We start from the raw sequence: 24,931 nt of genomic DNA, 5'->3' as shown, positions 1-24,931 counted from the left end.
CCAGCACCATGATCTCAGACTTCCCAGCCTCCAGAACCATGAGAAATAAAATTTTGTTGTTTATAAGCCACCCAGGTCTCTGGGATTTTGTGAGAGCGGCCCAAACAGACTATAACAACACCTCTACCTCAATTCTCTTTGGGCCACATACTGAGCACCCTCCTTTTTCTTTAATTCCTTCCTCCCTTTTCTTTTTTCTTTTTTTTTAGGTAGGCTCCAGCGTGGAGCCCAATGTGGGGCTCAATCTCACAACCTTGAGTGAGATCATGGCGTGAGCCGAAACCAAGAGTCGGAAGCTTAGTTGACTGAGCCACCCAGGCACCCCTAATTCCTTTCTAATCTAGGCTCTGGCGCATAATTTTCTCTCATTTATTCCTTACTTTTCCTATTACTCCTTTGTTGGCATTAAGAGACACCTTTCCTATCATCTTCTCATTAGCTTTTTCGAAAATCGTAAGAAGTTCATCACTTTATTGCCATTTATGGCTTTATCATTTACAAATCACCACCATTTCCAAGATTTACTTAAACTCATTTCCCTTTTACTATCCTTCTACATTTTCATAGTCCTCAGACTTCTTAATTAGTTACTAGGAGATAAGAATTATCAACATAAAGTCTTTTATATTCCTTGTCCTCTCAAATTTGCAAAACTTTTTTGTATTCAAGGCATCCCCGAAATTATTCCTCCAGGATTCATTACAGCTTTTCTTGATTAAGGAAACATGCCTCCTTCAAACGTTATTTTATGTATCTCAAATGTAAGATTCTCAAAAATCGAAGAAACCCCACTCATAACAGGAATGCTTACTATCCATATGAAATAATAACCAATGAGATCATATATGTATATATAACTCAAATAATAGTCAATAATTTTCCACTGGCATTGCATTAAAACACACACACACACACATACACAAGATTAAGGCAAAAACTAAAATTAAGTTCTTATCTCCTCAGTCTCTCTTCAGTTTGTCTTTTGCTTATGGCAATAGGTGGTATGGCTCAGGAACCTACATAAAACTGAGTGGAGAAGAAAATGTTTTTATTAATCACAACATGAAACTGACATGACATCCCATTAGGACTGAACCAGGATAAATAATGCTGTTATAAAATTTACACTCTTCACATCCATTTCAGAGGCAAATATTACATTATTGGGGCTCTTCTAGAAGGGTCTTATGGAATGATTTCAGTAAACCTTTTGTTTTTAGTAAATAGCAACCTATATTCTCAAACTGCTAAAAAGTAGTTAGAAAGGCAACTATAAAATCCATAATGATACCAACTGGCAGGATTAGGACTACTCTGTTAGACAGTAAGTTTTAGCTGTTGTATCAATGCACCGTTTTCACTGGTAAGGCAACCGCTTGCTGGGGGTGCCACAGTGATTAGCTCAAGTTTCTTCAGTAAGAGATGCTTGCTTCATCAAGATTCAAATGAGTTTCCTCTCCCCATTTTGCTCTTTTGGAGCAGAAACAAATGGCTCTGTCTTTTGTACGAGGGAGGCTAATATTTTGAAACTCAGCTGTCACAATCTTCTAACTCATAATTTAAAAGGGGAATGAATTATTATTGGGAATAAGTCTGTGAAATACTTCCAGTTTTTAAAATAACAAGGCTTCTGAATAACTTCTCGGACCTACCTTCCCATGTCGGTAACATGACTTGATGAACATAACACGTGTAATCTGCACTGTGGTAATTCTTCTATCAGCTACATTGCGCCCCCCGTAAGGGTTAGAGCTGTGGTTTCAAACAATTTCTACATCGAAAGCATCTTTAAATAAGTTTCCTTTTCACTGAACGGAGATTTTTTTTTTTTTCCACTTATGTGCCCGTGGAAGGCAATTTAAACATACACATATATACACCTGCATACCTATGTGTGTGTATATATGGCTTTTGAAGTCAGTTACTTTCACCATCAGAATAAAACTAGACTACAGGGAGAAGTCTGCGAGGCCAGGCTGGTGCTCCTTACACCTCCTGCTCTACGCTGAGGAGGGCAGGTACAGTTCGCTGAAGGACGTGATGAGGCTGTAGTAAGTCTTCTCATCGTCTGTCAGCCCCGCGTTGCCAGGTCTCACCACCACAGCGACGTGCACATCCGCTTCCTCGGCAGCGCTGGCCTCTATGAGAATCAAAGTACATGTCAGAACCATCAACAGGTGACATCTGAGATTTGCTTCAAAGTAATCAGGGGCATGTGGGGGAGGAAGAAACAAGTCGGGCTCCTATTTGATCATTGTTGAAACTAGAAGATGGGCATACTGGGGGGGGGGGGGGCGGTCTGAGCCCATTACTCTTTCTTTTATGTAACTGTAATACTTCCATAATAAAAAATATTTAAAAATACATGACTGTACCTGGCAGACTAGAATGGGCTAGACGTCCCTGTCCTGGTGTATAGTGAAGAACGTATCCTAGACGTCTGCACTTTTATTAAGTAGTTATGAATGCAGAAGCAAAGAGCCATGTTCTGGCCATGACTTTCCTCCATTCCCTCTCATCAGTCCCACAGAAAACTGAGTGTTTCCCAAAAGTCAGGCTGTCAGTAATAATACCAGTCAGGGAGAGATGGGACAAATGGAAGCCCAAGATCCAATCAGGCCAAAATTCTGGCTGTCACATCAGGAGCCCAAATATGTCCTACTCCCTGGCCAGCCTGCCCATCGTTTTTGCCTGGCAAATTTCTACTCTTCAAAATTCAGCTCAAATATCTTACCTTCCAGAATGACTGCCATGTGGATTAGAGCATCCCATGTGCTCCTTTAGCGCTTTGTGTTTAGCTCTATCACCACTCTATGAACGGACACGTTATTACCTGTTGTCTCTCTTCTCATTAGACTGTGAGTGCCTTAAGATCAGTGACTGCATGGGGCGCCTGGGTGGCTCAGTTGGTTAAGCGACTGCCTTCGGCTCAGGTCATGATCCTAGAGTCCCAGGATCAAGTCCCGCATCAGGCTCCCTGCTCAGCGGGGAGTCTGCTTCTCCCGTCACCCTCCCCCTTCTCATGCTCTCTCTCTATCTCATTCTCTCTCTCAAATAAATAAAATCTTTAAAAAAAATAAATAAATTAAAAAAAAAAAAAAAGATCAGTGACTGCATGGTGGGTAAAAGAAAAATAGGACTAGTACAGTAAAACTAGGTAAGCCAGGTAGAGCAGGGGATATCTCTACTATGCCTTGGGCTACATTCCTCTCTCCACTCTGCGTCCATGTGAAAGGTAACAGCTAATGCCTTATATTAGTTTAGCACATACAATGTACCAGGTACTCTTCTAGGAACAGACATATATGAACAAAACAAAGCTCCTGCCTTCGTGGAGCTCCCATTCTCATCTAAATCTTCACAACAAGGTACTACTGAGGTAGTTAGTATTACCATCCCCATTTTAGAGACATGGAAAGTGAGAGCTAGTGAGCGATAGAGCTAAAGTTTGGGAAAGTGTGAGCCCGACTCTCTGGTCTGTGCTCTAGAACAAGGGCGAGCAAATGATGACCTGACACGTGCTTTTGTAAATAAAGTTTTATGAGAACACAGTCATGCCCATTCATCTGTGTATTGTCTATGGCTGCTTTTCCACTACCAGGACAGAGTTTAAGAGTTGTGACAGAGACTGTAGGGCCTGCAGAGCCTAAAATACACTACCTGGCCCTCTGCAGAACGAGCTTGCCAACCCTGCTCTAGAGCAATACTATTCCAAATGTGACCTGTGGACCTGTAGCAGGGGAAGCACCTGCAAGCTTATTAGAAATGCAGAATCTCTGGGGCGCCTGGGTGGCTCAGTCCGTTAAGCATCCGACTCTTGATTTCGGCTCGGGTCATGATCTCAGGGTCGTAGGATCAAGCCCTGCATCAGGCTCCGCACTCAGCGGGGAGTCAGCTGGAGATTCTCTTTCTCCCTCTGCCCCTCCCCCGACTCGCTCACTCTCTAAATGAATAAAATCTTTTTAAAAAATAAAAAAAAAGAAAAGAAAAGAAAAGAAATGCAGAATCTCAACTCCCGAACATGGAACTACTGAATTAGGATCTGCAATTTAACACATGACTTCTCAGCACAGAAGGTAAGTTTTGATCAGAAGTTTCGAGGAAAAAAAACTGCCAAGAGAGGAGGCATCCTGGGCAGACATAAAATACACGTATAAATATCGGAAGAATGGAGCGAAGGTGTGGGAGACAGGACATGGGTCAGGTGGGGCATATTTGAACAGACGGAGCAAAACTGGCAAAGAATCTGAACCATGTTCCATGCAGTTTATATCTGGTGTAATAAGAAACCTCAGTGGTTTCCTAACCTTTGGAAAACAGTCACACCATCCGAACGGGTTAAAGGGCAGTAGTGCTGAAAGAGATGAGAAGTTCCCAGAGAGAGTAAGTGGGGCAGAGCTCTCTCTTCCGTCGACCCACCTCAAGTGTCTAGCTTCTCTTCCTGTGAAAGGGCTGTCAGCTTCCCAGAGCAAACAAAGTGCTAAACCATCCCCTCTTCATGTGGAAATCCCTTCCTCCAGGTAAACTCTGCAGGGGTCATTCTACTCATCCCTAGTCCTCAGCCTGACTGCCTCAAGCACAGCTCTCCTCTTGGCTAGCAACCCACGATCCCAACTGAGTTTAGCCATCATGATGCACGTGGGACCTGATACTAGCTAGTGGCTGTTGCACATTCACCCTCTTACCCAGACCACCACCAGGCAAGTGTTGTCCCTAAGCATCTATTTGCCTTGCTGGCATAAAACTGACTTAAAACCCTGGACCGCCCTCTTTTCCTCCAAGAGGAGAAGTCTTTTGGGTCTCTCTTTCATACTTGGATGTTATCTGGGATATCAACTTAGTCTTCCATTCTGCCTTGGCAATGGAGTCTGGGCATGTGGTACCAAAAACACAGGATCAGAAATAATAGAAAAGAACAAGGCAAGCAGCCAGCTGCCTGGCCCCATCCCAGCTACACATGAGCCCAGTTCTGGCCCCACTGCCTAAATGGGTGTGGAATTGGCAAATGATGAGGGACAAGAACAAAACCTCTGTGCAGAGACCTTGGAGAAAGCCAATTTTGTTTTGAGGCCAATTTGGGGATTATCTCTATTCGCTAAAGTTAAGAATAGTTTCTGGGACTGCAGCCCAAGGAAATGGCTTAAAAGAGAAAGACATAAAATTACAGATGTACTATGATAACAACTAGAAAAGAAAATGTGGCTAAAGACAAGAATATGAAGAACCTGTAGGTGATTTTACTAGAGCAGGGATTATAATTATTAATGGTAGCCAAAAAGTGAGGAATGGGGAGAAGATCTGGGGATCACAACACATTCAATCCCAGAATACTCGGGACAGGTTGACTACATGGGGAGCTCCAGCCACAAAGCAGTTCTCTAATTCTAAGCCTGCAGAAACTTACCATCCGAAGTGCTAGGAGATTAAACAGAGGGCAAACCATGGATCTGCCTCTCCAACAGCCCCTTTCATATGAATGATGACAGAAAAGCAATTCACAGATTAAAGCAGCTAACCTCAGGAGAGCAAGGCCTATCTCCTTTCCATAAGGAACAAAACAAAGTAAAAGGTCTTCAAATTATCCTTCCACACAGGGACTGCTGTGTTTCACACCCTAAACCTATGGAGACAGTAAAGCAACCTCCTCACCCCACTACTCTAAGCCCCCAAAAGCCATTCACAAGGGAGGGTATATCATAGCTTTGAATTGGCTAAAGTTTCTACAGAGAAATAAGATAGGCAAATATTTACAGTCCAGGGTAGAGGCCAGGTGAAATGGCTTTGTCAAGGCTGATGCTCACTGATGGTACATTTATGGCCTGGCTACCTAGTTACACAGGGAACCCTGAAGCAGTGTGTCTGTGCCGTCTGTCTGTCTGTTCCTCTCCTTCAGTGTGGTCCGAAAGTAAATGTAAAGTTCTCCAGGATGCAGAAAACCGAGACAACAGTTTTGTAGAAACCCTTGGACTCTGAAGCTGACCCAAGCCAGGACATCTAAGACATGCAATCTGCTGAGTTTTCAAAACTCAAGATAACAAATGGCTATGATCTGGTACCATGTACCTGGATCAAAGCTTTCAGTCTAAATTCACCAAAGCCTGAAATTTAACAATTACTGAATGTCTACTGTATGTCAGGTAAAATTAAGTCTTTCTTTCTCTAGAAAACATGGTAACTTTTTGAAGGCATTACATGATCTATGCTGCTTAAGATTTTTTTTTTTTAAACCACTTATCAAATCAGTACTTGCTTATATACCCCTAACTCTTGCCTGACACAATAGACCAAAAGCTCAAAGGTCAGCAGCAGAGAAAAAATACAGTTCATACACACTACCTCTGGTAAGATAGCTTTTGTCAGCAGCTTGGATTTGCCTGTGGGCCCTATCTCTAAGTCCCAGGGGGTAGGGGTGATTCTAGTTCCATGACAAGATAGGAAAGACCAGAGAGAGGGAGACGGCCTACAGACTCCAAGGGGCCCAGGAGTCACAAGGAGCCAACCAGGCAAGAGAGCACCCAGCCCTTGGCCTCTTTCCCTAAATGCTCTTCCCCATCCTGCTGACCCAGACAGAATGTCAGGGCGGCTGCACGGTACACAAAGTCCTGCCCTGGGGTAGATGGGAGGTGAAACTTACAATCCAAGGTGAGCAGAAGGAACACAAATATAAAGAACTGCCCTCAAATACAGGTGCAATTATAAACACACCAAAAGTAGGCACCCTGGGAGATGCACAAACTCTAAGGACAATGAGCACGCAATCCAAAGCTGGAGCCAGGTGGGGGAGTGTGGGAAAGCCTTACCCAGCAAAGGCTTCCAGAGGAGAACCAGAGCCCAACCTTCGGCCGGCACCCACTACCGCTTCACCTGCTGCTGCTTGTTTTCTCATTCACTACAGCTTCCTGCTGTAATTCTCTAGAGATTCTCCATTCTCACACAGGAGCTGGAGTGTGAGTTTTACATTTGGTCAGAAGTACTCTTGAACTCACTTAAATTACCAATACAGTACAGTATATACTGTTGCCTGCATTCACTCCTTAAAGTAATAACATACCATATATAATAAAGAGGGCCATGGTGGGTAAAAAAAGATGCCTGTCTTTAAACAGGTGAATCATGAGCAACAAGGTCAGAGGTTCAGAGCATGAGGGGACCTGAGATCACCTGAGGGAAGGTAGAGAGGAGGCTCCTACTCACTGTGGGGCAGTGCTCATCAACTGGAACAACAAAGAGGCAAAAGTGAGTTCTCCTTCCCTATAGCTTTTTGTTTCTTTTTTTGTTTTTAGCTCATGTCACTGCTGTTAAATTCACATGATCAGGTCCATTATGTGTACAACATACACTTTATGTCCCTAACTAACCATGTACCTACCCTCATACCCTTGCCTGCATGCTCCTTCCCACAATGACACCCCTTAAACTGTCCTTTGTTATTTACCATTTCGTGTGTGTGTGTGTGTGTGTGTGTGTACGTACAGAAGGATGGGTGGGGAACCATGGATAAAAGTTACAGTGAGAAGATCTAGTCTTTCCAGTGCCACTTGCCCACACACAACCCCCAAGGATGGGGAAATGGAGAGAAACATGGATCAGTTGGTTCATGGCTTCTTTTTATAAACCTGTTTCATTTATAAACCACACAAATTTTCTTTACAGAGGCCATGTGTTTACAAGGCCAGGCTCAGCACCTGCCCTGGAGTTTACAATGTAAGGAGTCACATTACTCACCTAGTGTAACGTCTGTTAGAAACAAGATGTTGTTGGTTGAGCACCCAATGCTGCTTGCAATCTTTCGGTAACTCTCACTCTCCACTTTGTGTCCAATCTTGGTATCAAAGTGCCCATCAACAAGCTGCACACAGGGAAAGAAAAGACTAATGTTATAAATACACTTGCAACCCGACCCTTTGTCTCTCCTCCATTTGCTCTGAAATACGTTAACAATCATAATGATTTCGTCCCCTCAATAAATAATCCCTGAAAGTCTACTTAATAGAGAACTTTATGCAGGCTACAGAAAATAAAGTAGATTTTATAGAAATAAACATTTGGAAGAAAACTACCAATTCAATGTATATAAAATCATGTTACAATTTACTTGGTTTTCTTTGATTAGCATTAATTTTATATCCAAAATTTTTTAAAATATACATGCCCATGTTCCTTTGAAGAACTATTTGATAGATATTTGGGAAAGTACTTGAATGAAATAATATCAAAACTGTTAAAAAAAAATATACATGCCCGACTTTCTATCCTTAAAGCCCTACTTGCACTCAAATTACTTATTGGACTGGGTTTCACTCGTGATGACAGGTCCTAAACATTGTCCTTTTGATCCCAGAATGAACAGATTTCTCTAGCCTGCCTCATTATTAAGCTGCTACTTAACTTTCTCTGCTGCTGACCTTTGAGCTTTTGGTCTATTGTGTTAGGCAAGAGTTAAGAGGTATATAAGCAAGTACATTTTTATCCTTGAATTCAGTAAGTAACTATTGTGTATTATCTACTATCACCTTACTGTCTGTTCCATCAGAGAGAATAAAAGAGTAGCTTACATCTGTATTCAGAGGAGATACACGTATTAAAGGGTTTTATTCCTGATTTAATATTTGATTTAAACTAAGATAAAACACATGGAAGTACTAAAATGAGAATACAACATCTCCAAAGCCAAAGTGTTCTCTGTGCACAGTAGAGGCTCAATAAATATTTATTTAAAAGATAGCTGGCTGAGTGACCTACTGCATATCACTAAGTTCAGCCTGTATTCGGTGAGTTGGCATTTCTTTTTAAAGTCCTAAATGCGGGGCGCCTGGGTGGCTCAGTCGTTGGGCGTCTGCCTTCCACTCAGGTCATGGTCCCAGGGTCCTGGGATCGAGCCCCGCATCGGGCTCCCTGCTCGGCGGGAAGCCTGCTTCTCCCTCTCCCCCTCCCCCTGCTTGTGTCGTCTCTCTGTCAAATAAATAAATAAAATCTTAAGGAATTTTCTCTTCTACAAGAAAGGTAACAGGTGGCCTTAACATATCACCATTTAATAACACACCCAGTTCTCTTACAGAAGAATGAGGTTTCTGCTAAAACAAAATCTGCTCTCTCTCCAAAGTGCCAGAAACAAATGAATGTACCTTGCACTCTGTTGCGCTAAAGAAGTGTACGTGTGCATGTGTTTGGAGGGGGCACGGGCCACTATTGTACTGTTGCTCACCAGCTACTCGAAACAACCAAAAGAAGTGGGCCATTGGTTTTGTCGGAGTGGACATGAGCATGACAGCATGAGCATGTACATATATGTATATACATACATATATATATTCCTGCCCCCCCCCCATCCCGGACCTGCCAATGCAGCTGTGCTAGGAAGCACGGCCCAGGGAACTACACTTTGAACAAACTCCCCTGGTGATCGTTACTCACAACAGCTTAAGAACCTCCGATGCCAAGACTGGTACGACAGAAACATTTCACCCTTCCCTCGAATGCATTCCCTAGTTTATCCACTTCTCTTTACCACCTGCTTAGCATATATACATGTGGTGCTCTGAATGTTGACTTAGCTTACACCTATAGGATATTCCTTTAAGATTCATTCTTTCATGCTTTCACAGCATCAGAAAAACAGAGTAATCGGGTAACCTACCTCAAGAATATCTCCCTCTGTAGAATGCCCAAATAATAGCTTCTGGGCCTCTACACTCCCTGAAGAATAGATATACACCTTCATTCCAGCCTCTCTCCATTTCCGGACTGCTGGAACTACATCTTCGAAGAACCTAGAGGAAAGACCATCAAGTTCAAATGCAGGAATATGGTATCTAGCCTGATGAAAACCAGTCAAAATAGCTGTAACAAGTTTCTTTTATTTGAGCCCAAAGGGTCACCATGAGAAACACCTCCAAGAGACTGCAAACTCCTGCTGACCTAACAAGCTTGTCACTGGGACTCCAGAACCACAGCAGATTAGAAGCAGCAATGTAGGTGGAGAGAGCAGTTTTGGACAGGCAGCCACACTAGCGACAGTAAAAAGTGATTACAAATAAGGGATGAAATAAAGTGCTTTTTTAAATTCCCAAGGAACTCAAAAAAAGTAACAATTATGTAATCTTCGATGTAATTATGACAAGAAGAGGTTACATGATGTCCAGTGTGCCTTCAGAAAGCATGGAAATGCCTTTAAAAAGATTTGCTCCCAAACAATTACAAGAAAAACATCTGAGGGTTCAAAGCCACTCATACGTGACTAGCTAGAAAATGGAACTCCATTTCTTAAGAACTAAGAAAACCTAAAGTTTTAAAATATAGAAAAAAATTACCTAATAAAACAGTTAAGAGACTCGTACCATCTCACATCAGCTAATCGGCCAACAGTGTCTAGCTTTTCTGATTCCTGACATGAAGTCCTGCTTCCCAGTTCTACACCGCCTTCCATATTCGGTGGTGGAATTATCGCAGAAATAGGTGAAAAGCGAAGCACAAGGAACTTGGAATGTGGAACCAGTCATCTTTAAAAGATTAACTGGAAAATGTCAGGGAAGTCTCCTACTGGATAAAACAGCTTAATGGATTACGCTAATTGAAGGAAAGAGATCAACTAATTTGAAACCAGCACACATAATTGTGGGTTACTTTGTGCGTTATTTGCAATCATAGAAACAGGATTTTTCCACATTGAATCTGCAGATTGTTACCGTTCCAATTCAGGGCTTAGAAGTCTAAGGTAACTTATTTCAAGTCCCTGGTTTTATAATTACGGAAACCAGTCCAAGACAAGGAAGGACTAACTATAACTAGTTTGAGCGTCCTCTCTCGGCTCCACTCTTTAGTGTTTTATATAGTGAACTAGCGGATATTCCCAGATGATTGGCCTATCCTGATATTCTAATGCATCCTTTAAAAAGTGGAAGCCCGGGCGCCTGGGTGGCTCAGTTGGTTAAACGACTGCCTTCGGCTCAGGTCATGATCCTGGAGTCCCGGGATCGAGTCCCGCGTCGGGCTCCCTGCTCGGCAGGGAGTCTGCTTCTCCCTCTGACCCTCCCCCCTCTCATGTGCTCTCTCTCTCAGTCTCTCTCTCTCAAATAAATAAATAAAATCTTTAAAAAAAAAAAAAAAAAAGTGGAACCCCCCTGGGGTGCCTGGGTGGCTCAGTCAGTTAAGCATCTGACTTCAGCTCAGGTGATGATCTTAGGGTCCTGGGATTGAGCCCAGCAGTCAGGCTCCTCGCTCAGCGGGGAGTCGGCTTCTCCTCCCCCTTTGCCCTGCACGCGCTCTCTCTCTCTCTAAGAAATAAATAAAATCTTAAAAAAATATATGAAAAAGTGGAAGCCCCTTGTAAAGTACAAAAATAAAGGAATGGCATTTCATTCGACAGAAGAACAAAAGAAATACAGCAACTAGAAGTAGTCTTGGATCTTAGGGTGTACGTCAGGCAATGACTCAAAATCCTTAGTGGCAGGGTCTTATTAAGAATTTCTTAGCAGGGCGCCTGGCTGGCTCAGTCAGTAGAGCATGCGACACTTGATCTCAGGGTTGTAAATTTGAGCCCCACATTGGGTGTAGATTACTTAAAAATAGAATCTTTAAAAAAAAAAAAAAAATTCCTCAGCAATGCAAGACTCACGAGTCTTCCTTCGGCAGGAAGGCTCTCAGGAACACCACAGCCCAGACTCAGATGGTCTGTGGAAGTTGTTGTATCAGCACAGGACAGAGCAGTACTGCTGACACTCTGAGTAACCCCAAAATATGTAACTAATCTCAAAGCATTCTTCCTTCTCTAGCAGAGCAGAAAGCAGGTAACCTAACAGCTCTGAGAAGCAGCCCAACAGGACTGTCTGCTAAAGATCAAGTATGACTGAGCTCAAAGAAGTCACCATTTTCTGGGAAGCTGTTTTAAACTGGGATAAAAGTCCTCAACCATCCCACAAAGCCAGGCATGCTGCTCTGGGGAACTTAGCTGGGTGGAATGCTTTATCCCGGCTTTGAAAAAACAAAACAAACACTTGCTCGTTAAGATAAAAAGAATTGGGGCACCTGAGTGGCTCAGTTGGTTTAAGTGTCTGCCTTCGGCTCAGGTCATGATTCTGGAGTCCTGGGATCGAGCCTCACATCGGGCTCCCTGCTCAGCGGGGAGCCTGCTTCTCCCTCTCCCCCTGCCTACCCCTCGTTCTCTCTCATGCTCTCTCTCAAATAGATAAATAAATTCTTTAAAAATATAAAATAAAATAAAAAGAATGTTGATTTTATCTATTTGACTAATCACACAACTAACACTAATCACACAGAGAGAGGACCAGTGGAAAATGTACTGGGTTTCGGGGCTGGTGAAATGTTTGAGCTCCTTGAGCAGCTACATACTCGGCTTTCATGCGCCCAGCTGCGAATGCCGCCCTCCACATGTGGCCCTGCAGCTGTTTCAGCGCCGTGGTCTTCCGGTCCAGAGACATCTGCCAGCACACGTTATCCACCACGGCCTGGATCATCTGCTGCAGGTCATCTCCTCCATTCCCAGATGAGGCAGGGATGGGAACAGCCCCATCCAGGTGGGCATCCTCTTCAGCCTTTAAGTCATAAACAACATGAAGTTTGTTTCTTATTTTAATTTTTAAAAAGATCACTTAAAATGAGACATAAAAACCCAGCGGACCAACTTTCTCCAACTATCATTGGCACCCAGCACTGTTACAAATTCAAGTATCTTACACTCTGGGGCTGATATGAATGATTCCTAAAGGAAAGTGGATTATAATTAATAAATTCGCATCACCTTTCCTATATTGCTAAAGCTGAAATTTAAATGGAGAGACACGGTGTACATGAGGAGAGAGACAGCATATAATGATAAAATGATATAGTGGGACCAGTGTGTCGATTCACTTACAGGGATCAACAAACCAGGACTTCAGTTAAATCTGATCATTTTCTCGGCACTATAATGAACCGAGGAAGAAACAAAGAAAATGTCAACAAAATCTGTTTATGCCTGGAATTCAACAAAAACAAGCTAGCAAAACAATGCCTGGGGTTGGTTCTTTTTCAGTATCTTGCAGTTTTCCTCATCTTGCCCCCAAAACCTAACAGCTACTTAAAACAATGACTCTGTGATGAAGCATATGTCCAATTTCTAAAGACCAATGATATACATACTATAGAGGGGGAATATATAATTTCAACAAGAGTTGAGACAACAGAAAGCTGAGGGAGGGGAGTGTTTCAGACTAACCCGGAGTTATCTAGAACATTTAACAAACCCAAATACCCCATGGCCCAAAGGCTTTATTTCCGATCCCAACTCCCAACCATTAAAACATTTCTAGAGCGTTCCACATCGTCCGATGTAGAAAACAAACTAGAAAATAACTGTCAGAGTTCGCCCTGCACAGTGTGAAAGATCTTTGCCACTGAAGCAATGTGAAGAAGAAAACGAATAGGAGTTCTACAGCACAGAATGCGGAAGGAAAAACGGACTGTAAACCAGGCAGAGAACAGAGTAGAATAGCACAGGAGACAAAGATGGGCCTAGTTGTGAGCGGGGTGCGAGGTCTACGGGGCTGTGTGGAGGTGAGGCCCCAGGAGCGCTGTGCAGGGGGCAGAAGAGATTAGAGAATCACTGGGAGACATTAATGAAAAATGTGGTAAGATGGCACCAAAATCTCTTGCACACTACCCAGAAAAAGCTTAGTTTTAAAAATACATGACGGGGCACCTGTGTAGCTCAGTCGTTAAGCGTCTGCCTTCGGCTCAGGTCATGACCCCAGTGTGCTGGGATCGAGCGGGCATCGGGCTCCCTGCTCAGTGGGGATCTGCTTCTCCCTCCCCAACTCCCCGTGTGTGTTCCCTCTCTCGCTGTCTCAATGTCAAATAAATAAATAAAATCTTAAAAAAATAATATAATAAACTTAAAAAAATACATGACATTTTTATGCGATAAAAACAACTCCAGTGAGAGGCAACTATAGAGACAATAAACTGCCATGATCTGGCCATTTAATTATGTTCTGTGAATTCCTAAGCAAGTCACTGCAAAGTCCAAGCACCGTGAATCCAGAGCGCTTATTTTGCAGTACGTTCAGAGCACATCTGTCTCTGGGCATCCTCAATTCTCAGATACTTGGGAATGTGGAAGCAATGGAAGAGCAATGTCCCAACCTGTTTCCTCAAAAGATTGACATCCTGCTGGCACTCCTCTTCTTCCCAATGTGTCTGAAGATACTCTTTAACATTTTCTCTGATGTAAGGAAATAAAATGTCCTGGATAAACAAGTTAAAAAACAAACAAGAATTAGCTTGTCATTGGCATGAGATCAAGTTCTTCAACAATCTCACCTCTGCTAACTGTAGCAAGTAAGCCACTGAAACCTACATGGAAAATATGAAAATTTCTATTGTGGCTATAGAAACAAAGACCAAGAAACAAATGAACTAGGTCAAGAGTCAGCCAACTATGGCCCACGGGCCAAAGCCAGACTGACATCTCCTGTTTTTGTAAATGAAGATTTTTTGTTTTTGTTTTTTAAGTAAGCTCTACACCCAATGTGGGGCTTGAACTCACAACCCAGAGATCAAGAATCACACGCTCTACCAACTGAGCCAGCCAGGTACTCCCTGTAAATGAAGTTTTACTGGAAATGGCCACACTCATTTGATTATAGCGTCAGAGGCTACTTCTGGGCCACAGTGGTAGAGTATTTGTAACCAAGATCATATGGTCCGCAAAGTCTAAACATTTACTGTTCAGCTCTTTACAGAGAGTCCGCTGACTCCTAAACTAGATTGCTAGACCACAGGTCCGTGAGGGCAGGGATCAAGTTTATGTTGCTCACGGCTATATCCCTGATACACACACAGTACTTGGGACTTGCACACAACTCAAATATCTGCTGAGAGAGTGGTGTCCATGCATGACAAATGCTTAAAAATTTTTTTTGATCACCGTGATTCTTGGTAATCAGACTCCCTATAGAACACCCTATATGAGAGTGATGGGCAAGACAATTCAAAGATAAATACCCTGTCAATAATCCATACATTGGCAAGGTGATTTCTCTTAGGTCAAAATTTGTATTTACTTACAATTGAGCATATGTATCTTTTCAAATCAAATGAGGCACATTCAATAATTTTTTTAGCGTCTACAAGTGGGGCATGCAAAAGGGAATTGAAAAGACAAAATATATCAGAGTCCCTTTTCTCAATAAGCTTAAGAATTTAGTGGGGAGACAGGAGGATGGCAGGCAAACCAAGACTTGCAACACGGTGCAATGGGTGAGACAAGCAGAGTAGGAGCAGAATGCTGTACAAATCCAGAGAATGACGACTCTGCAACAGTCTCAGCAATTACCTGTCTAAAAAAGCCAGAAAATGAATATATGCTAGGAGTGTAGACCCCAAGTATACAACTCAGAGGAGGTCTTCCATTTTAAGGAAAATTCTATAATCAAGTTGAACTCAAGAAGTCTGTTTATTTATAAACTCATTCACTCATTTAATTATTCAAATATTTACTGAACGCCCTTTATAATTTCCAGTTAGAAGATAAATAAGTCACGGGGACATAAAGTATAGCATAGGGCATACAGTCAAGAACACTGTAATAACTTCGTATAGTTATGGATGGTAATTAAGTTTATTGTGGTGATCATTTCCTAATGTATATAAATGTCCAATAACTATGCTGGCACACATGAAACTAATATAATACTGTGTGTCAACTATATTTCAACAAAAAAAGATAAATAAATAAATAGTAGGGCTGAAGCATTTACCTCTCTTCATAACACGTTATTCAAGTTTCACCTGCCCTAGTAAAAATAAAGAAGTCATTCAATTTTGCTTGTTCTCATGTGGCATTCCAGTAAGTAATGGATCATTCAGCAGACTCAAAAGCATACAGTGTAATCAAGCAAACTGTTCAGCGTACTTGACAGAACAGCCTTGTTCGAGCTCAATAAAAACTCATTCCTGATCTCAAAGAAGGAAAATGAAGAGCTGAGATTGACAGCTTGCTGTTTGTGCAAGATTCCTTTTACCATACTGCTATACTTCTGCTTTTCTTTAAAGACTGGGTTTTCCCATTGTGCCCTTCTTTATCCTTCATCTACTTCTCTCTCCCCCTCTCATGCACTGTGGTAGACTGCAAGCTGGCCTCCCCACTCAAGAATGCTCTTGGAGAAGATAGAGTAAACCTGAAGGTTTTGTGCACACACATCCAATCCTCTCCTAGACATGTACCATAGATAAACTCTAATAGATGTGCACAAAGAGGAAAGTAAAAAAATGTTTATTGCAATACTGCAATACTACTAAAATACTACATTTTACAACAAAATCAATGGAAGCAACCTAAATCTTCATCAGCTAGAAAATAAGCTCGGGTATATTCATTCATACTCTAAAACAATATATAGCAGTTAGGGGCGCTTGGGTGGCTCAGTCTTTAAGCATCTGCCTTCGGCTCAGGTCATGGTCCCAGGGTCCTGGGATGAAGCCCCGCATCGCATCGGGCTCCCTCCCTGCTCAGCAGGAAGCCTGCTTCACCCTCTCCCACTCCCCCTGCTTGTGTTCCTGCTCTCGCTATCTCTGCCAAATAAATAAAATCTTTAAAAAATATATATATACATATATATAGCAGTTAAAAATCAGAGCACTTAAATTATAAACATGAATATAAACTCTAACATATAAATAAAACTCTAACACAAAATGAGAGGTACTCAAGAGTCTCAGTTCTATCTGTAATGTTTTATTTCTTTAAGATCTGAAACAAAATAGTATAAAATCTAATAAGCTTTGTGGGAGGTGCATGGTAATTATATTAATCCTTATTCTTCCTTATTTAAAATGTTTCACAATTAAAAAACAAGTCAACTTTGATCCCTCATCCTCTACCTGCTTCTTTCGCACTTGATCATCCTCCTCTAATGTCCTGTCTCCATTATTCCCCAATTCTCAAACTGGAAATATTCCTGGGGGAAAACTGTTGGTTAGATTCAGGGCCTCCCAATAACTGAATAGCTGAAGTACTCAAAAGGTATAAAAACGGATGCAATGCTATACTACTTTGTGCTTCACAAAGCCCAATTTCCTAATCCAGCTTTACTGGTCTCAAGAACAATTTATGAAGGGCCTGTGATTCCCGGGAGCCCAAGTGCTTAACTTCTGTGGGAGAAGAAATGACTCTGGGCAGCATGCCAGGCCGGGGTCTTACCTCTCTGCCTTTTATTGCTATGTTCAACTTATCCTCTCTGAGCCTCAGTTTTCTCATCTGCTAAATGGGAATGATAATACCGAGCAAGGTCACTGTAGTAATTAGAGATACATAGATAAATAGATAGGTAGGTAGATAGATAGGACCTAGACCTTATCACTTACATTCTCCATCACAGAAAACATTTAAACTGGGCAAGGATCACCTTTGACCCAAATTTAGTGACAAATAATAGCAGAGAAGTTCCCAGAGGATAAATCAAAGCACAATGAACTCACATTCAACTTTTACTGAGGACACACTGAGTGCCAGATTCTTCTGATAACAGAGTTATGAACCACAGCCTCTCTCCTCAGAGGACTCACAGAAATAAAGGGTGCAAGGTTTCAAACAATTCTGAACTTTTAGGAAAAGCTTTAAAAGTTAGAGATTACTTCAGAATTCCTGATCATCTAATTTGCCCCTTTCCTCTAGATATAAAACTCCCCTGTGCACTGAGTAAACACACAAGCTAGGCCACGAAGGCAGAACTTAGTATATAACACATGGAATATCAAGACTACCTGGGGTAGACATATTAGCAGACTTCTATTTTAGTGCAGTGTTACTGCATCATATAAAGGTACATGGGCAAATAACTAAATTATGAAGATTTTATCCTATTCTTTCAACATACTTTTTGAGCAACCTATTTTATAAAATAAATGAAATGCCTTCAAGTTGCTTATTTTTTAAAAAGCCAGTAATTATATGAATTACATGTGTTACAATATCATATAAGAATGCTCTAAAAAAAAGAGTTGGTAAAGCTAGTGCTTATTGCCCAACACTGCCCACTGAACATTTTCAGGCTTTAAAAGTAATTCCAGAAATAAGTGTGATGACAAATGTTTTAACTTCAGTCATAATCCATTTATGGGTAATTTCAGAATACTACAGTATGAAAAAAATGCTGCAATAAACCCAGGGTTCTATAAACATGTGAAATATGTTTAGTCCACCAGGCACCTAAGGGGCTGTTGTGGTTTAGTAGTACACATAACAAAAGGCCACAGAACTAAATAAGAGTATTTGTCTCTCAGGGGACTATGATTAAGTTCCACTATAACTGCTGGAGGGGATACTATGCAAGCAGCAATTTATATTACTCCATGCAGCTCAACAGTAGCTTTCTGAAAGAGCTCCATTAAGGCTCCTTCAGGGCCACAACATTTCTGAACATCTAATTAAACAAGTTGCCTCATTAATGTTTAGAAGTCCAAATATGGATTTGCTTTATGGTCAAGTGGTTGTTTCAATAAAAAGGTCACAGAATCAATAAGAATTAGTCGCTATAATGTTTACTCAAGTCTCCTTTGAGGAAAATGGATAATAAAAAGGTAATGGGTAATACTTAAGAGTATAGCTATTTAAAGGAACTATTTTAAAAGCCTTCCAATGAACCACACAGTGCAACAAATGATTTAAAGTATTTGAGAACTTAAACTTTTTCAGCCAGGGGTGTCTGGCTGGCTCAGTCAGTAGAGCACGCAACTCTTAATCTCAGGGTTGTGAGTTCAAGCCCCACACTGGGCATGGAGCCTACTTAAAATAAAAATAAGGAGCGCCTGGGTGGCTCAGTTGGTTAAGCATCTGCCTTCGGCTCAGGTCATGATCCCGGGGTCCTGGGATTGAGCCCCACGTCAGGCTCCCTGCTCAGCAGGGAGTCTGCTTCTCTGTCTCTGCTGCTCCCCCTGCTTATGCTCTCACTCTCACTCTCTGGCAAATAAATAAAATCTTTAAAAATAAAATATTTTTTTAAAATAAAAATAAATCTTTTTCAGCCAGAAAATTAAACAACACAAAGGCAATACTGGTGGACTACTATTTTTCTATTCATCTCAGAAGATAAAAAGCAAAGGAAAATTAAGTGGGTTGATGGGTCTTAGAAACAAATCATTCTCGGGGTGCCTGGGTGGCTCAGTCAGTTAAGCAGCTGCCTTCGGCTCAGGTCATGATCCTAGGGTCCTGGGATCAAGCCCCACATCGGGCTCCCTGCTCAGCGGGGAACCTGCTTCTCCCTCTCCCTCTGCCTGCCACTCTGCCTACTTGTGCTCTCTCTCTCTCTCTGTCAAGTAAATAAAATCTTTAAAAAAAAAAAAAAAGAAAGAAATCACATTATCTAAATAAGAAATAAAACAGGTTTCAAATATACAGTATAATTCCATTCTGGGGAATATCTAATGCACAAAACAAAATCAAGGGGAACATGGCCATTTACACAGGTTTTTTGGTTTTTTGCTTATCTATTTTCTGCAATGACAGTGTATAATCTCTTTTTTAATTGAGATATAATTGACATATAGTAGTTTCAGATGTACAACATAGTGATTTGATAGATGCATATAATACTGTGGAATGAGGGGCGCCTGGGTGGCTCAGGCAGTTAAACGTCTACCTTTGGCTCAGGTCATAATCTTAGGGTCCTGGGATCAAGTCCAACATCGGGCTCCCTGCTTAGCAGGAGCCTGCTTCTCGCTCTCCTCCCTATTTGTGCTCTCTCTCGCTATCTCTGTCACTATCTGTCTCTCTCTCAAATAAATAAAATCTTTAAAAAAAAATATTGTGGAATGATCACCATTATAAGCATAGTTAACATCCATCACCACACAAATTTTTTCTTGTAATGAGAACTTTTAAGATCTACTTTCTTAGCAACTTTCAAATATTCAATAAAAATATCATTAACTATAGTCACCATGCTGTACATTACATCCCAGAACTTACTTATTTTATAACTGGAAGTTTGTCCCTGCTTGATCACTTCCAACGATGGGAACGTACCACTTCATGGAAGTGATCCCTGCCATCTGTTAGACAGCTTCAGCAGTTGTGGAATTAAAATTGCTCCTTAGATATCCTTCCTGAAGACCATACTAGGAATTACCAAAAGTTCGGTGCTCTCACTGCTACATGGGCCACAGAGGCTCAGAGATTATAATTTTGGTGTCACTATCTTCAATGGGTTAAGCAGGGACGTACCCATTCCCCTTTGAAAGCAGAAGCCTTTAGGAATGAACATACATTAGATTTCATCATCTATATTCAAAATGAATTAATAAATGCATTGCCAGATAGGAAAAAAGTGTCTTCTAAATCCCATTAAGGTGATTAAACTAATTAAAGAAAGATAAACAATAATCTAATTAATTGCAATGAATCATATCACACAAGGAAAGGTTATCGTTTCCTTGAAAGGAAACGTAAAGGGGCTAGTAGCTGTGATAAGGTTTTAGAAGAGGCACAGGGACAGAATACCAGTATCTCTGGAGTTTCAGAGAAGGAAACCTGATTGGCCTGAAGTCCTAGCCCCTAGCAGTGGAAGGGAAAGGGAAGGAATTGACAATTTTTTTTTTTTTAATTTTTTTAGAGAGCGGGGAAGGAGGGACAGAGAGAGGGGAAAAGAATATATATATACACATATATATATATTCTTTAAGATTTTATTTATTTATTTATTTGACAAAGAGACACAGTGAGAGAGGGAACACAAGCAGCAGGCAGAGGGAGAGGGAGAGGGAGAAGCAGGCCTCCCACCGAGCAGGGAGCCCGATGGAGGGCTCGATCCCAGGACCCTGGGATCATGACCTGAGCCAAAGGCAGACGCCCAACGACTGAGCCACCCAGGTGCCTCCGGGGAGGAAAGAATCTTAGGCAGGCTCCATGCCCAGCTTGGAGCCCAATGCGGGGCTCAACCTCATAACCCTGAAATCATGACCTGAGCTGAAATCAAGAATCAGAGGCTTAACCGACTAAGCCACCCAGGCACCCTGATAATTACCTTTTTGAATCCACCTGCCATCCCTGCAAGGTAATCCCTCTAAACACATGAAGAAGCTGAGGTTCTAAAAGGTTTCACTGCCGGTACAAAGTAAAGGCAGGACTCAAATCCAGGCCTATCAAATCCCAATGTCTAAGCCTATCCAGCTCTGCAGATGGATGACTTTGGGGAGCCCTACTCAATGGGATTACCCAAGTCCCTGGATCCTGATAGTCTCTACAGAAATTTCTAATAAAGCTTTGGTTTCTCAAATACATTTGCACTAAGAAAATGAGAGATTTCGGTTCACCTTGTAGTTCTGTAGCATTTCTAATAAATAGTAGTAATAATACAAGTAGTTGTAATAATAGTGGGAGTAACTGCCAACATTTACTGAGCCCTTACTATTCCAGGCACATCTCTATCTAGTCAATCTTTAGTGACTTCATCTAATCTCAAGATTTTAAATACCATCTATTGCTGATGATCCTCAAATCCATAGCTTTAGCATGGACCTTCTCCCTCAACTACCAAGCACTCCAAATTTATGCAACGAATTGATTAATGAATGGTCTTAATGATCTCATTTCAATTCTCATAATAACCTTATGAAACAAGTGCTATTATTCCATTTTACATAAGCACATAAAGGTTAAGTACAAATTAATAGACTATGGTACCAGTTTATCAATCAGATTTTTTTTTTTAGTTTGAAGAGCCAGATCCCAGAGCTTCATCATCCTGCTTCAGGGATCTAATGAGCTTAAATGAACCTACAATGACTTAGACCCACATAAGGCCCAGTCCAGGAGTCAGCCAGCCTCTTGGAGCATACCGGTGAACTGCCAAACACTGGCCTGACTGTGGCTCTTCTCCAAAGTCCCACCCAGGACCCACTGCCGTGATTACCATTAGTGTCCAAACTACGTGTCTTAGTCTCTCTTTACTCAGGGAAGGGTGTCAGCTCCACACTTTTTAGACTTAAGAAAAGGAACTTGTTAAAAGGCGCGTAAGGAATCATTGAAAACAAAATCAAGTTAATGAAGCCCTCATGTACACACCCAGAGGACAAAGAACCCTTTTTGGTATTAAAGACTTCTGTCTTTGGAAAGAAATCCGTGTTTCTGAAATGGAGTCCCCTGGGAAGAGGGCCCGGGAGGCCCCACGAGGGCCTCTGAGGACAGGGCGACTGACTATCCAAACATTCTTTAGAGCGGTGATGGAGAACCAGGTACAACAGGCTCACAGGGGGTTGGCTTCTTCGGACTCCTACCTCCACCAAAACCAATTTTGAAAATTAAAAGAGTTAATAAACACGAAAATCAAAAGCATTACATAAAAATATGCTTTTACTATAAAAAGAATGCCTTTTTTTCCTTTAGTGAAGGGGGAACATGAGGGTAAGCTGTAAGAATGGAAAATTTTAAGAATCATCAGACAAGGAAGGACTTCTCAGAGCTAAATACAGTATGTCCTTAAAAAGTTTATCTGAGCAAAAACAAAATAAAAACAACAACAAAAAACAAGCTTATCTGAGCAAGACAGAGGCCTACCTACATTTATTTAAAAAGTGAGGGTTACATATTATAATTGGTGCCTTTTGGGGAGTAGATTGGACTACATTTCTTTTAATAATCTCAATTACTGCATGCATAGGAAAAAATCAGAAGGAATATTCACCAAATTTTTAATGGTCATCTCTGGGTGGCAGGAGCAAAAGATGACATTTACTCTCTATATTATATTCTTCTGTAATGTTTGCAATTTATAACAAGCATGAATTATTTTGAGGAAAAATCTGGGGGGAAAAAACACTTCCCCTATCCACAAAATAACAGATACAAGTTTCCATAGCATGATATATTTAGCTTTTTAACTTAATTGTGAATAAAATTTCTATCTTTCATGATTTTTTTTTTTAAGTAAACTCCACCCCCAACATGGGGCTCTAACTCACAACCCCGAGATCAAGAGTTGCATGCTCTTCCAACCAAGCCAGCCAAGGTATCCCTCTTTCGTAGTTTTTAATGTCCATTTTTAGCTGATTTCTTCCTTTGGACCTCTAGGTTTTAGAAATGTTGGCTCAATGAAAATTCTAATGTCACTCTGGAAACACTTAAGCTAAGTTGCACTTCAAATAAGATAAAGCAGCACCTTGAGGAAATTTGAAATAGCAACGATAGCTGAGGCTAGGAGAAACTTAATCCCAGCCCTGCCCATGCCCATTCTGGAATGCATCATATCACCATCACCAAACATTGGCTGAATCCCTTATGTGCCTTATGTGGTTCTGAATTTCTATGTTTTAGGTTGTATTGGGTCCCAATCAATTCATATGTACAAAGTTAAGCTATATACTTGTAAATCATTACCCTAATAACCTACCAAGCTTTCCATCTTATAAGGAAATTAAACAGTTGCTACTAAAATTTTAAAAGGGGTGCCTGTGTGGTACAGTTGGTTAAGCATCTGCCTTCGGCTCAGGTCGTGATCTCAGAGTCCTGGGATCGAGTCCCGTGTCAGGCTCCCCGCTCAGTGGGGAGCCTGCTTCTCCCTCTCCTTCTCCCTCTGCCCGCCCCACCCCCACCCATGCACAGGCACACACATGCTCTCTCTCAAATAAATAAACAAAGCCTTAAAAAAATAAATAAATAGGGGCACCTGGGTGGCTCAGTCAGTTAAGCATCTGCCTTCGGCTCAGGTCACGATCCCAGGGTCTTGGGATCAAGTCCCATGTTAGGCTCCCTGCTCGGTGGGAGCCTGCTTCTCCCTCTCCCCGCTCGTGCTCTCTCTCGCAAATAAAGTCTTTGAAAAAAAAAAAAAAAAAAAAAAAAAAAAATATATATATATATATATATATATATATTTTAAAGGCTTCAGGCTCTGTCCACAAGGAGCTCTCAGCATTGTGGAAGGCAGGAAAAAAATGCAACCCCAAAGGCAGTAAGTGCTGCAGTGGCAAACACACGGCCCTGCAAAAAGGGGAGAGGACTCGAAAATTCCTGCTTAAACAAAGTCCTCTGAGAGCAGAAGCAAGTTTCACCTCTATATGCCCACAGCCTAGCCCAATCAATATTTTTTACGGTAATGAGTACATGGAACCAACCTGCACTTGGAGGGGAAAAAAAGTATTACATTCCAGGCTGGAGGAACAAGGAGGCATGAAAGAGCATGACCTGGACAGGCATGTTCAGCTCTAAGAAGTGCAACAGAATACAGGGATAGGGAATTGGAAAACCCTGTTCACTGAAGTTCAGGAGTTGAAACTTTCTCTCTTAGCCAACAGGAAACCACAAAGGAGTTCCACGGTGCAAAGACAACCTATTTATGTACCTGTCCTCCTTACCAGGTTCCAGGAGGGTGATGGCTGGGTCTTAAGTATTTGGGATCCCTAGCAGAGACCGGCACATGATAGGTATTCAAACAGATGTGACAGAAGGGAAGGAAAGATCATGCAAGTGCCATGACACAAAAGGTTCTAGAATAAGAGACCAGAAATATAGGCTGGCGGTGCTTTCCATCCACTTGATATACTCAGACCCAATATAATGATTCTCCAAAGGCTCTTCCCTTTGTTTCTGGCTGAATCAACAAAACTCTGCTCACATACCACCATGGGTCTATCTCCCTTTGGGAGACAGTATTAAGCAACGGGGAAGGTTTGGGGGAATGTGAAGCAAATCACCAATAGCAACTTATCAAGACAGTCCTGCCATTTCAATGCTTCCACAGATTCTTTGAGATTAGACATGTTCTGGGTCTCATTCTTACCATATTTTTGACTAGGGTCATAAGGAGCAGAGGTGGAGGTATCGTGGTGGGAAAAAATGTGGAGCAGGTGGGTTTCACTAAATGTTAGTTCCCCGTTTTCCTTACTGACCCTTCACAAGCACTTTCTGTATTAGTCTGGTACTTCTTGCATTATAATCAGTGTT

The 24,931-nt window shown here is 41.6% G+C and overlaps 1 protein-coding gene across 4 annotated transcripts in view; it reads right to left on the bottom strand.

The window, feature by feature from the left end:
• Positions 1 to 1,031: 1,031 nt before the first annotated feature.
• Positions 1,032 to 24,931, bottom strand: part of ENOPH1 (enolase-phosphatase 1) — a 40,035-nt gene continuing 16,135 nt past the window's right edge. For 3 of the 4 annotated variants that reach the window (XM_045880900.3, XM_045880901.2, XM_054508873.2), the window contains 5 exons: positions 14,140 to 14,241; positions 12,349 to 12,551; positions 9,638 to 9,770; positions 7,726 to 7,849; positions 1,032 to 2,140 (listed from right to left, as the gene is read on the bottom strand). In XM_045880900.3, coding sequence (XP_045736856.2) covers positions 2,001 to 2,140; positions 7,726 to 7,849; positions 9,638 to 9,770; positions 12,349 to 12,551; positions 14,140 to 14,241 — 702 coding nt within the window. In that variant the 3' untranslated portion in view covers positions 1,032 to 2,000. Of the gene's footprint in view, positions 2,141 to 7,725; positions 7,850 to 9,637; positions 9,771 to 12,348; positions 12,552 to 12,871; positions 13,551 to 14,139; positions 14,242 to 24,931 lie in introns of those variants that run through there. The other variant, XM_045880903.2, reaches the window with a different exon arrangement.

The sequence above is a fragment of the Mirounga angustirostris genome, unplaced genomic scaffold (assembly GCF_029215605.1).
Source record: "Mirounga angustirostris isolate CCGP_5_RB_7025 unplaced genomic scaffold, mMirAng1.0.hap1 SCAF_2, whole genome shotgun sequence".
Classification (NCBI taxonomy): domain Eukaryota; kingdom Metazoa; phylum Chordata; class Mammalia; order Carnivora; family Phocidae; genus Mirounga; species Mirounga angustirostris.
The sequence above is the reverse complement of the archived record's forward strand: the minus strand, read 5'-3'. Positions and strand labels throughout refer to the sequence as shown.